This window comes from Uloborus diversus, chromosome 9, assembly GCF_026930045.1.
Source record: "Uloborus diversus isolate 005 chromosome 9, Udiv.v.3.1, whole genome shotgun sequence".
Lineage (NCBI taxonomy): Eukaryota > Metazoa > Arthropoda > Arachnida > Araneae > Uloboridae > Uloborus > Uloborus diversus.
The window spans coordinates 145,301,891-145,316,415 of record NC_072739.1 but is presented as its reverse complement, the minus strand read 5'-3'; the positions used below and the strand labels follow the sequence as shown (position 1 = coordinate 145,316,415).

At 33.6% G+C, this 14,525-nt stretch overlaps 1 protein-coding gene across 1 annotated transcript in view; it reads right to left on the bottom strand.

Annotated features, from left to right (window-relative positions):
* Positions 1–238: 238 nt before the first annotated feature.
* LOC129230548 (basement membrane-specific heparan sulfate proteoglycan core protein-like) overlaps positions 239–14,525 on the bottom strand; it is a 410,163-nt gene continuing 395,876 nt past the window's right edge. The window contains exons 92-94 of the mRNA XM_054864952.1: positions 9,482–9,585; positions 7,916–8,063; positions 239–1,133 (exon numbers count right to left, since the gene is read on the bottom strand). Coding sequence (XP_054720927.1) covers positions 1,088–1,133; positions 7,916–8,063; positions 9,482–9,585 — 298 coding nt within the window. The 3' untranslated portion in view covers positions 239–1,087. The remainder of the gene's footprint in view (positions 1,134–7,915; positions 8,064–9,481; positions 9,586–14,525) is intronic.

Here is a 14,525-nt window from a genome sequence, read left to right as displayed (position 1 = left end):
TTTTGTTTGCAAATGTGCACTTATGAACAAATACAGATAAAAATTGGGTTTTCAAGCTATATGGCTGCATAAGTGTTTAGTACAGCTATTTCCTTAATATGCACTTCTTTCAAAAACATAACCTTAAAAATTACAGTACTGATTGGCTAATTGAAAGCTTTCAACACACACACGCTTCATTTCTTTCTTAATGGTCTTCATGTTTCAAGTCTCTGGTGTGAAAAAGAAACAGTAGCTTAAATAAATTTAACTTTATTTCAGACCTTTTAAATAAAATATTCACAATGTAACATCAAGATTTCCACACTCACCTACATAAATCAATGAAGAGTGGAGCATTTCAAAACAATTAAGGGAAGAATTGTTAACATTTTGCTACTCATTCAGAAGCAAAAACAAAATTAAAAAAAAAAAATCACTGGGATGAAATCTCATTTCGTACAACAATTAAATGAAAACCGATTTACAACATGTTGATGCTGGCAAGATATAGTGAGTCACTTCGCAACTGAAATATAAAAAAAAAAAGTTGCTCATAGCACCATGTCAATGTGACGAAAATAGACAACACAACTGATTTCAGTATAAGGAAAACACATGGCAGTGAAGGTCTAAAAATAACCAGGGAAAAAAATCAAAACAATAATACTTGTAAAATGCATCTGAAATCAAGGCTGTGCATTACAAATGATAAGATCAATATAGAAACTGGAAAATCTCAAAAATCTCTTCTGGCAAACATTTAACGTAACATTATTAAAAAAAAACAGAGTATTACTCCTCTCATCAGAACAGATATCTGTGCATTAGTTCAAAAACTTAATATAAATAAAAATCAATAGTCCCATAGAAACAGTTGTGAAATAGAGTTTGAAACTTTGCTGAATGGACAATTTCCATCTGTAGAGCTTAAAATGGTCCTCATGTGTTAATCTAAGCGTCAATTGCAGAAATGAGTTGGATGCCGATACTTCTCTTCACTTGAAGAGAGAACTAGCCACTAAATGTTCCCTATTCTTTCTGAACAAAGTTTTCAAAAGTCAGTAGCAGTTCATTATGGCATTTAGATGGCTAGGTGAGGTTAGAGTTATTTCTGTATAAAATTTTCGAAATCTTCTCCACTAGCTTCGTCACTGAAACAGAAAATGCAAAGGTCAAAAACAGCATAAGATAGTGTGCAAAGTACTTTGATAAAAAAGCTTACACGATATATGCATACTTGCCAACCTTCGAAGAGGAAAAAAAACAGGAGATTCTACTAGAGATACATAGACCAGCGATATATCTCCAACAGAATAATCAAATTATGCTTTTAAATAACATAAATACTAAATTTAAAGTAAAATGGGGATTTCTCGCAGATGTAAGCTAATTGGTAGCAGCAAGAAAAATATACTGCAAAGGAAAAACCAAATAATAAGAAGTGAATTTGCTTAAAGTTTCGTACATTTCCCAGTATCTACCAAAAAAGTAGCTACAAAAATTTAATTACTGAAATCCGGAAAAAAATCAATATAAAATGAAATTAAAATATAAAATAAGTAGGTATAGGGTAGCACATGTTGAAATAACTTCAAACTTTCAAAATCATTGAAATATTTTCAAGATGCAAAAGGATTGAAATCTGCTGCAATTTTCGGCAAAGCAAGTGCTCCGTTGAACATGCAATGTGGAAAGCTTCCAAAAAATTAATTTTTACTAAATTAGTTATTAGTTGGAAAAATTCTTATTCTCTGACATTGGTAGACTAGAAAAGGGTGCTATCTATTAAGAAGAACTTTTTGAATGATTGACTGACTGAAAAGCTCAAAAAACGGGAGAAAGTCGTAAAAAACGGGAAATCAGGAGATGGAAGCAAAAAACGGGAGTATCCCGTTAAAAACAGTAGGGTTGGCGAGTATGTATATGTTAAATAAAAAAAATTGAACATCTGACATTGATAAATAAGTAGTGCTGAAGTAAATTGCAACAAGTAGGTTACATTTACTGCCACATTAACTATGGTATACATTTTAATATTCAGAATTGGGTAATAATGTACACTCAGACCAAAATAACACTTTCAGATAAAAAAGGCACTTCAATGAAAAACGCACTTTTTGATTGAAGTTTTGTTAGAGAAAAAGTGTTTTTTCACTTTTTGGTACACGGTATGCATATCAAACCCAAGAATGTTTCAATAGTATTTATTTTTTTCAACATTGAAAAGCTGTTTAATGTTTAGTTTTAAAAATAATGCTCAAAACACTAACATTTATGCTCAAACTAGAGTCTAGTAGATTAAGGAAGTGAGGAAGTTATGTTTCAAGGTTTACTCTGTCGTGGGTAGGTAAATGGCTGTATCTGAAGAAATGAGTTTTCGAGATATTTGAAGAAATGTGCTTTGGATTCAATAACAACAATAGGGAAATGTTGGAATGAAGACATTTTTTTTTTTTTGAGCAATCACGATTGCTAATTGTTTTCATTTGACTGTCCATGATGTTGTGGTTCCTTTTTCAACCCTACCGTCTTCTGCAGGCGCGACTCCTGGGTAGGCGATTCTCCTGGTTGGCGTCCATGTCCTAGACACACGCATACTCATACACACACACACACTCACACACATACACACTCACACACATACACACTCACACACATACGCACCCTTACACACATACACACTCACACACATATGCACCCTTACACACATACACACTCACACACAACTATACACATGTAACCACCCAAGAAGAGGGGCAGGCTTGGGGGGGGGGGGACAGGAGCCATTTCTTGTAACAAGTGAGTGGGGTAGTAACTAATGTGTAGGGTCCTGTAGCAACTTGTGATTGCAAAAACATATTTTGAATTCCAAATTCAAATTAATTTGGAAAATTTCATTTTTTTTGGGCGGGTTTTTTTTAGTGGAAACCTAATAAGCAAGTTTGTACAGTATTGCTAACGTACAATAGATGGCAAAAATACAAAAACATGAAAAATTTGCTGTTACTGCCCTTTACCTGCCTACGGCAGTACCGCAAACTGGGGTGACATTGCCCAATTTTCAAGTTTAGAGTCAATTTTTTTTTCATTTGCTGCAAGAATATTTGAATTAAGAAAAATTTTTGTGGTTTGGGAGAAAGCAAAAGGAATCAGGATTACTAATGCATTTCAATTTTGACTCATTTGACATATTTTCAAAAAAGGAAAATCTGGGTGGGCAAAGTCAACCTGTTAAAAGGATAGACTTTGCCCACTTTCACAGGAAAATGCTTTCAAATATTTTGTTGGGCAAAGTCAACTTTATCAGGGGTTAATAAAACCACACTGCCTATGAATTAAAAGAATTTATTGAACAAAGGGATGCAAAGGAAATGAATATAAACATTGAAATGTACAGGAAAATCCGGAAAAAAAGAACTGGTATTGCATGTAAAAATATTCTGTAACAACAAAGCAAGGTAGAAGTTTACCAGCAATAGTATTAGCAAAGATTAGAGGGATACTTCCTTTGGAGCTATTCATACTGCTTTCGGGATACTTTACTCAGCGTTGAAACATCATTAATTTGGAACCCAGGTCATCACTGAGATTAGTTTCATCGTAGTTCAGGATGTTTTCGGGTGGAACGGAAAGAAAGGATTCATACTAATGATCAAAATAAGAAGATATAGATTCAGGACCTCCATTCAGCTCTTGATTGGAACATATTTTGACATTTCCTTGATGGGAGCTCTTTTTAGGACGATTCAAAAATGACTTAAATCAATCTACCATCGGAAGATTATTCTTAAACTGCACACACACTCTGCTAGCTTGAGACCAGAAATCTTTAGCAACGATCCTTATATCCATTCATGACAGAGGAACGTGCTAATCAGCCAACACCAAAATGTTTGATTATTTCGTTTTAATCTGGCACTCATAGACATGTTTTCTCCCCAGGTTGTTTAATGTTTTTACCTAGAGATTCCCCTAAAGTTATTTGGAGAATCTCATGCTTTTCAGCCAGATAGACAACCTTGCCAAATCGACAACCCCAACTCAACAACATCACAAACTGCCTTGAGGAGCACAGCATTTGTGTATGAGACAAATTATCAGTACCTTAGTTTCCCTTTATATGTGTGTGGCATTTTGCTAAGATTGTTTGAAACAAATAATAACACTAACACATATTAATACTAAATCATTCATTCATACATTTTCAAATAAGGATACATTTTTGCATGGATCAAATGGGCAAAGTGACCCAAAATTTCTTGCAAAAGTCAGGGTGAAATTGCCCACAGGGATTATACCTAGTGTGTATGGTTTTGAAAAAAAAAATGAAAACGTTACTTCTTCCTTACTATAAGAGAAACAGGAAAATATAACAGGCGATACAGAGGAGAAACTTTGAATTAAAATCGGGCAAAGTCACCCCAGTGGGCAAAGCCACTCTGTTATACAGTACTGTGGGGTGTGTGTTTACTTTCAAATGGAGTTTACTGTAGTTAAATTTCAAAATATCTGATGTGGTCAACAGATTATCTTTTTGTAACCAAGAACCAATATACCTTTGATTGGTTACTAATTACAGGCAAAATTAATTTCATTAAGCATTTTTTCCCTTTTTCTTTTGTTATTAGAGGAACTTGATTCCAGTAAGCAAAGATGATTATTTTTAACTCCTTTAATTGCCAATGTTGACTGCATTAAGCAGTGAGGTGTGTTTCATTTGATTCAAGTAATTGGTGATATTTCAATCAGATTTCATTAATTAGTAATTCAGATTCTACTAATCGGGCATGTTTACTCTAAATGAATACTTACTAACTACATAACTCATTTAATATTGTTTAAAGTAAAGTGATTGTAATAATTCAAAACAATTTTTTTGGTGAAAATAGAGGCAATATAATCTTTACTATATATATATATATATATATATATATATATATATATATATATATATATATATATATATATATACAGTGAAACCCCTCCTAACGGACACCCCTTTAATGCGGACACCCCTCTTATGCGGACAGTTTTTAATTCCCCGGCAGAGAGACATTAAACCTAATGTATAAGGAACCTCTCTCATACGGACACCCTCAAATACGGACACGGACACCCTTTTCGAAGTCATTTACATTGATATATCCTTTTTTGCGGACAGTATTTAAAACTTGAGAATTAAATAGCTACTCCATTGAAAGGCTTCATTTAATGCAAAGTCGACCAGCTTATACGGAGATTAAAAAAAATATTTCTTTGCAATTTTACTTTGCATCTACTGCGTAGCAAAAAATTTTCAGCTTGACACCGAAATGCATTTTTCATTCCAAAAAACATCATCAAATCCATCAAATCGTCAAAAATAAAAGAAAAGAAAAGAGAAAATGATTATTCTGCAAGTTTCTGTCTGTATACCCCCACCCTCCCCCGTTGCCTTGTTCCTTTTCAGATGACTAACAAGCAGGCGTGTTGTGTCTAAGTGGAGCCGAGTTGACGCACCATCTAACAAAAATATTTTATAGAGAGTAAAAGTAAAGCCAATGCAATATCATAAAGTAAACTTAAGGGTAAAAGCATTCAGTTGTTTCATCGTTCTCATTGAAATGGCTCTGAATACTCATCGTCAGCGTCGTACTCTTTCTCTTAAAGAAAAAATTGAAGTTATAGATTTCGCAGAAAAAAATAAAATTGGAATACGGAACATTGCTGAAAAGTTTGGTGTGGGACGCACACAAATTTGCTGTATATTAAAAGGAAAAGAGAAGTTTAAGAAAGAATGGTTCATAAATGGAAACCAAGAGAAGAAAAAAGATTTTCCTAAAAGTAATGCCCTTGCAGTGGATGAAATTGTGTTTAAATGGTTTGTGTCCGCAAGAAGCAAAAATATTCCGATTTCTGGCCCTATTTTACAAGAAAAGGCGAAAGAAGCAGCTACTGAAATGGGTATAGAAAATTTCAAAGCTTCCAATGGATGGTTAGATCGTTTTCGAACGAGACATGATATCGTTTTTAAAAAAATATGTGGTGAATCCATGGATGTGGATGCTGACGTTTGCGAGAAATGGTTTGAGAAAGTGCCTAGTTTGATTGAAAATTACGAGCCATGTAACATTTATAACATTGATGAGACCGGTTTGTTTTATAGAACTCTGCCAGATAAAACCTTAACTTTACGGAAAGAAAACTGCTCTGGTGGCAAAATCTCCAAAGAACGCTTAACAGTTTTGTTGGGTGCCAGCATGGATGGTACAAAATTAAAACCAGTTGTCATCGGAAAAGCAGCCAGACCTCGGCGTTTTAAAGGACTGGATATAAAAAAATTACCTGTAGACTGGTATTCAAATAGAAGAGTGTGGATGACAACCAGTGTCATATCTGATTGGCTTGTAACTTTTGATAAGAAGTTGGGGAGAGAAAAAAGGCATATTGTTATTTTTATGGACAACGCGCCCTCCCATCCCAAAGACTTTCACTTGAAAAATATAGAAATAGTCTTCTTGCCAGCAAACACAACATCGAAATGCCAACCTATGGATGCTGGGATAATTCAAGCATTTAAAATTCAATACAGACAACTAGTTATGAAGCATTTAATCAATAAAATGGAAGAAACTAAAACAAGTAGCGAATTGTCCAAAACAATTGATGTGTTAGATGCAATCAGCTGGGTTAAGCACGCATGGAAGGAAGTTAAAAAAGAAACAATAGTAAGTTGCTTTAATCGCGTTGGATTCAAAAAAGGATCTGCCACAGAGGAAATTGACAACGAAGTTGATTGTGACAATGATGGATCCGATTTGCAGTCGTTAATGCAACAAGCAGGGTTCACAAATGTGACCGCTGAAGACTATGCTCCCATCGACGACCAAGTTTTCACTGAAGAAAGCGAAACAGAAATTGCAAGCATAGTGCACGAAATTAACGAAGATCATACAGTTGAGGATGACGATGAAGATGAACTGTCCGTAAAAGAAGACGTTAAAACAATTAAAAATGTTAACGAAGCGTTAAGCGTATTAGATGGACTCAGGGAATTTTCAATTAAACACAACGATCCTAAAGGACTAGACTTGGTACAAGAACTTAAGATACATTTCGAAAATGAAAGACTTTCATCGATCAAAACATATCAACAGACATCAATCGAACAATTTTTTAAAAGTACAAATTAGGTATGTAATTTTTATGCGAACCTGTTATTTAAATCTCTTTGAGTGTGCAAAATTGTAATATTTGAATTTAACCTGATAAAATAATTGTTTATTATGTATATGTTGGTAAAAACTAGTAAATTAAAAAAAATCTATGCATATGAAAGAGTAGAATTCACACATATTTCATTTAAGATTTCAAAAAACATAAACAAATAACTAAAGTTAATTAAATTAAAAAAACCTCAGTAAAGCGGACACCCCTCTCTTACGGACAAAAAAGTTTGTCCCGTTAGTGTCCATAATAGAGGGGTTTCACTGTATATATATATATATATATATATATATATATATATATATATATATATATTTTTTAATGTATAGACTTAAATTTTTATTGGTACTGATATTCATATATTATAAGATTATTAACAATTTAAATTTACCTAAAATGGTTAAGTTTTAAAATAACGTTTAACAAGAAAAAACCATACATTTTTGAACTTGATGCATCATTTTTTTTAAAATTATTATAATTATTAAAAAAAAGTTTTGCTTAATATGAAGTAAAAAGCAGTTGATAAACTAATAAAACAAAGAATTTCTCGAAAAAGCATTTGTGCACACCCCTTGTTCATTGCAGCTTCTTATTTAAAGTTTCAAAAAGTTTTTTCTTTTTATCAAAAAAAGATTATTCAAAAAATTGTAAAAAATAATATTTTATCAGGTATATAACAGGTATATGATCACAACTTTAAATTAACTACTAACTCTTAACTTACATTTCACAATCCTGAACATTAACTCCAGTTTTTGCTTCATTAAATAAATTAATAGGTCCAGAATCTTCTATTCTTAGTTCCCATAAACAGCCAATGAGTCCTTGAGGATACCTTCCAGCTGTCATAAGTTTGTGGTTTGGAACCCCACCTGAGGAAAGAACAAAGTTTAATAAAAATGTGCTGCTGATCTTGTTGGACCACTGTAAAGTAAAAGACGTTATAACACACACCTTAAAACCAGAGGTTTTACTTTATATAGGTTTTGGCATCATGTAGATCAGGGGTCCTGAACCTGGGGGGCCCAGAAGAATTTTCAAGTTCGTGTAAATGTATTACAAATATAAATTCAGAAAATAAAACTGTTATTTACTCAATTTTGAGGTCATATACAAATATATTTGAAATTAATGCCATTTTGAAGATTTTAGTGCATTTTATCCTCATAGTGCTGTGAATCTGTATCTGCAGCATTAGCAGGCAATAAGTCAAAATATCCAGCTATTAAAAGTAGAGGAGTTAGACTTTTGCCTCTAGGGGGGAGGGAAGGCACTAAGCCACAGGGTCGTCATTTAGGTAATCAGAGCCGCTAATTACACCTTCCCCCCTCTTTCATCAACATAAATTCGTTTATGTATGTTGGGGGTGGGGTGGGGGTTGGGGGATACAGAAGCAAACATCAGTGTTCAAAAGAGCGTGCAGAGTATGAAAGGTTGAGAACCCCTGATATAGATCAACTCACAAGTTAAGAAAATAATATTCAGAATATTATCAGTATATTTACACATTAGAATGAGTTTTTAGTACACTGCATATTAAAGCTCAAACTATGTAATTTAATACATATATTATCATTCAGCAATAAATATCTTTCATAATCGAAAGAAGGCATCTGCAGATGCCTTCTGATTATCTGCAGCTTTTCAGCTTCATGGTTTGCATAACAGCTGTTGCATTTTCAAGATCAATTTGGTTTTTTTTACTATGAAAGCTAAGTATCATTAGAAAGCTTTGAATTAAGATGGAAAGATGTAAAACTGGTCCAAAATTTAATTTTCAAAGAATTTTTCTGATTCAAGGCAAAATAAAGTACTTTTTTTTTCACTTTTAAGGAGAAGCGTATTTTATAAGTTAGCATTATAAAGGTATCGCACTGTACACAAATGGTGGTATTAACTGAAAAAGTGAAGCAGTATTCAAAGCCACTATTTTTTAAAAAGATCACAACTTGTGAATTCAACTTTTAAAGTGTAACTTATGTAAGCATGCATTACAGTTATTTTACATCAATACCTTGTTGCTGTTACAAATGCCACTTTGGAGACCAACTTTTCAGTATTATATTGTTTCTTAAATAAATATGGCAATGATTTTGGTAATGTTTAATTCATTCTTAGTTTAACTGTAGCTTGAAACATTGAGTGCTAGTAAACTTGAACCTGAAAAACTAAATATTCCTCTTATCAGAGTAACTTTTCGTGGAAAATGGGATATTCCAATAAGTTCGTGAACTTCATTGTACATCATTTTAGTGTTTTGCTGTAAGTTTCATAAGATATTCATAGTTACCGATATAAATGTCACCATCCGCATTTAGCATCTGTAACATTCCTTGGGACTCTCCAAACATTTGATGAGCTCCATCCAATTCTAAACTTCCATGACGAGCAGTTCTATAAGCAAAAGAAAACATTTCATAGCAAGAATGAACATAATATAACTTTTGATATTATGAAATAGCATCATTCTTGTATCATTCTTGCAGGGCCCGACTAACTAAAAGTGAGGCCCACCAAGGCCCACAATAATTTGGAGGCTCCCCAAAGGCTATTATTTTAAAAATGTGTGTATTTTTTGTATAGTTGTAATGCTATGTAAAATCCTTAAGTAATTCGGGGCCCCTTAGGAGGAGGGGGCCACAGGCCCCGGTCTAGTAGGCCTGTGCGGTAATCAGGCCCTGTGCAATGCACAGAAAATGTCTACATAATTTAAAAGCAAAATAAAAACATTCTGATTTCTAAAAATTTCAAATATTGAAAAATTAAGAGTATCTTAAACTGTTTATTTCAGTATCTTGGAATACTTTTCACGATTGTAAATCTTTTTGAAATACTAAAAAAAGAAGGAAGATAAACAGTTTGCTGTATCAGGGTTAAACTGTATATAAAAAGTTTACTTAAAAAGAACGAACAGAGCATTAATTCCCTAACCCTCCACTTCCTAGTCGTAAAAGAAGATTTAAAAAACAACTTAAAATAATTTGTGAACTATTTTTCATTTTGTGATTTAAAAGCTAAAAAATTTAAGTGACAATTTATAATGAAGTTGAAAGGACCAAATAAAATTCCATTTAAGCCATAATTTCTTCATAAAAAAAGTTAAGGGTAAAAAAGTTAACCAGTTTAGATAGGTCAAAAAATCCACTTATTTATGCCATGAATTGCGAGTAAAACTATTCCAGAATATGTTGCCGAAATTTCATAGAAAAATTACGATTAGTTCAGATACTATAAACACTTCAGTTACGGGAGATTCAAAATGTTCACAGCATTCCAAAAAAATTCATTTTTTTCAAATGTGTCTTTCTCAACTCTGGTGGGTTCAACTTTTTTTCAACTAGCAGGCACTCTAGTTCGAAGAATTATTCACCAATCATTCTGAAAATTTGTGGGAATATTCTTTATTCAATTCAAATCTGTATGAACCAAACTCTGGGATGGTACTATTAATAAAAAAAGTTTTTTTAATGCAAAAAAATGTGAAGAGAAAAATGGTAGAAAAACATGACATTGTAATCAAACACTTCAAAAACATGCAGTTTTCAACTTTTTTGGTCACAATTAGGTTCATATTCTAAGGAAATATGTTGTTTACGAGAAAGAAAAATTTTAATGATTAGAGATAAAAATCGTGGCTTTGGTTAGAGCTTGTTGCCCACCAGCAACAAGCTCTAATGGCAACAGCAGTTTCTGGTAGAAATGACTTGAAAAAGTTGGAACAAATTCTGATCGTTTCTTTTGTTAAAAAAATACGCAAAAAACACTAAAATTTCGGCCTCCTAAACTGGTTTCCCCCCTTAAATAATGTCCAGTAAAACGGGAATAGGAATTGAATCTATTATGTTATAGTCGTAAATTCGCCATGAACAGAACCAACGGTATTTGATTTAAATTATACACTCTCACTCCATATACCATGGGAAGAGAGGCATATTAAGTACACCCTGGTTGAATTAAAATTAAAAAAAAAAAAAAGAAAAATATATTAATTTGAATTTTTGGCATCTTGAATTCAAAGCATGTTTTTCGCAATCACGAGCGTGTGTGTGTATGAATGCGCGTGTGTGTTTGTGTAGACGCATGTATGTGGGTGCGTGTATGAGTGTATGTATGCATGTGTGTGCGTGTTGTTTATGCAGTGCTGTGTATGTAGGCATTCGTGTGTGTGTATGTAGGCATATGTGTTTGTGTCTGTGTGCAGGCACGTGTGTGTAGGAGTGTGTGTTTGTGTCTGTGCGCAGGCATGAGTGTGTAGGCGTGTGTGACATCAAAAACAGTCAAATGAGAACAATATGATAGACATCGGTAAACGATATTTATCCGCGTTCTCATTCCTAATGTAATGTAATATAAAATTTACTTTATTTAAATTAGATTAACTTCTCAACTCTTTCGGGCACGTGTAAAGTTTCAGTTTTAGGTTGGCATCCTTTGATGCCCAATTATATGCAAATGAGGCAAGTATAAATAGTGAAAGATTTCAATCGTTCTCTCTCTCTTCTTTTGTGTTTGTCAGCTTCTTGTGAGTTAGGTCCGGTAGGTGTTGGGGAGTTGTGAACTCCGCCTCCACTTATGGCCAGGGTTTATTCTTAAAAACATATTTTGTTAGTTTATTTATTTTAGTTTCTATGGACCAATAAAGTTTTGGTAAGATTTAAAACAAGTTTCCAATGTTCATTTCTTCACATTAACATTTAATTCTGCACCTTCCACTGTGTGGTATTATCTCTGCTTGTATAAGCATGTAACATTGTTGACTGACTTACGGAATTTAGCCTTTCGGCTTTTCGTTTAAACATAGTAAGTTATCATAAGGGTTATGGGCCCAGCCCTACCCAATTGTATCATAATAATTACGTGTTCAGTATCATAAGTTATAGAAATGTATTAAGATGTTTTCGAATTGTCAGCAGAGTAGAGTATTAGACTTCGTGTTTTTGTGATGAAATGGAATGTTGTAACTAACTTGTCTTTTTGCTGAATCGGTAGATGACAAGTGTTTGGAAATCTTTTCAATTTGTTTTCCCTGCATCGGCGTTGAATGAAAACTGTGAAAATAGAAGTTTTTCTTTTACTTTTTGGAAATTTGTATCGAATCTTTAAGCCATGTGTAGTGTAAACTTTTCTCAGACGTTTCTTTTGCATTTTATGGGGGGGATATAGTTGGTTTGGTGTTAGGCAGAATAGTGGCTGCTAAATTCAGCGGAAGATCTGGACTTGTTACAGGGGGGAAGCTGTAACAGTTGCACTATTTAGGTTTTTTTTCGGGGATGTTTTGAGATTTTGTTGGTTGTTTCTTTGAAATTAGGTTTTTTTTTATATTTTTGGCGTTTTTCGTGTTCTTATCAATCATGGCATCCCAGAGTGTTCCTATCGAAAAATTAAGGTCTGATGTGAGTTGGTCATCGGATATTAAATTTGTCCTAATGGAACGAGGTCTGTGGAGTATTGTAAATGGCATTGAAAAGGAACCTTTTTCTAATGATGAAAAAAAGGCTACTGAGCAAGAGATTCGTAATTTTCAAAATCGACAAGATGTGGCCCTATCCATAATTTATTTAAATTTGGAGAAAAATTTCAAAAAGATAATCGAAAATCAGGTCAACGTGGCCGATGCCTGGAAGGCTTTGAAAGATCACTTCTTTCCTGACAATCGTTGTCAGCATATGACATTGTTTTCAGAGTTATCCCAATGTGGTATAAAAGAGGAAGAGTCGATAAATCTTTTCGCTGCCCGTACTCGGCAAATTTTCGAAAGAATTAAGGCTATAGACGTGAATTTCTCTGAAAATTATTTGATTTTTCAAATTTTGCGTCATTTGCCCTCAGAATTCGACAATATTTGGCAAGTTATTCTTAGAACTACTGCACAGGAATTCACATTTAATAAAGTAGTCAGCGAACTTATTGCCGAGGAATCGCGAATTCGACTAAAAGATGAGGATGATAAAATTATCGGCAGGGCTAACTTTGTAAAGAAACCGGGTAATTTTGACAAGAAAGGAGTAAAAGGGAAACTAGTTTGCTTTAATTGTAATAAACCCGGCCATAAGAGGGATATGTGTAAAAATAAAAGTGTTGACAAGGACCTCGAACAAAGAAACAGAAACTCAAGATCACCAATCCGGAATAAGAGGAAGGCGAGCAAGAAAACTGCAAGGTGCAGTTCCCCATCAGTGGAAAAGGAAGCGTGTAAGTACCAGAACTTTTTCATTTCCAAAGTACATCTAAATGAAGTATCAGAAGACCCAGATGAATTTATTTTCGACACTGGTTCCACCCATCATTTCGTCAACATTCGTAGTGCTTTTGAGGACTTTAAACCATTGCAAAACAAAGAAATGGCTGTAGCTGTTAGAAATGAAACTTTCCCCATTTTGGGGATGGGAACTGTGAAATTAAAGTTTGATGATACTATCATTGTTTTAAAAGATGTAATGTACTCTCCTAATCTGCGTCAAAATTTGTTATCGGATACTAAATTCGATAAGGGGGGTGCTAAATTTGAAGGGGGAAACGGCTCCGTGGCGATATCTGGTCGAAATGGATTTATATTTAGAGCAATTTTAAGAAATGGCATTTATTTTGTAAAACCTCAAATTTTGTATAATAAATCGTATCAAGAAAGTATAAAACCAAATAAAAGTAATGATCATTTCGAAAATGAGAAAATTGAATGCTCTAATGTAGAAAAATTAGAATTGTGGCATAGAAGGCTGGCACATATTAACACCGATAGTATTAGAAAGAGCGGTGAATTTGAGTGTGTCCATGGCCTGCCTAAATTCAAAAATGTAAAAATAGATTGTGAAAATTGTAAAATTGGTAAATTTAAACGTGTTTCATTTAAACCAATAGGTAAAATACGGTCCAAGTGTCCCCTTGAATTACTTCATGCTGATGTGTGGGGTCCATGTAATGTTAAGGGAAATAAGGGGGAACGTTTTTATTTATCAATCATTGATGATTTTTCACGTAAATCTTCTTTGTATCCAATTAGTGAAAAGAGCAAAGGACCAGAAATTTTCATAAGGCACATAAAGCGTGCTGAAAGATTTTTAAATCTTAAAGTAAAAGCTGTTAGAACTGACAACGGGGGTGAATTCGTAAATAAAGTTTTTGACAATTATTGTTTGGATAACGGTATAAAATATGAGTTAACCAATATTTTCAGTCCAGAGATGAATGGTTTGGCCGAAGTGTACAATCGCTCTGCCGCTAATGCTGCAACAGTATTATTGGAGGAAAGCGGGCTAAGTAAAAGATTTTGGCCGGATGCTATGCTTTATTTCAATTATACTTGGAATAGGATTTGTCACTCAGGCCAAACTAAA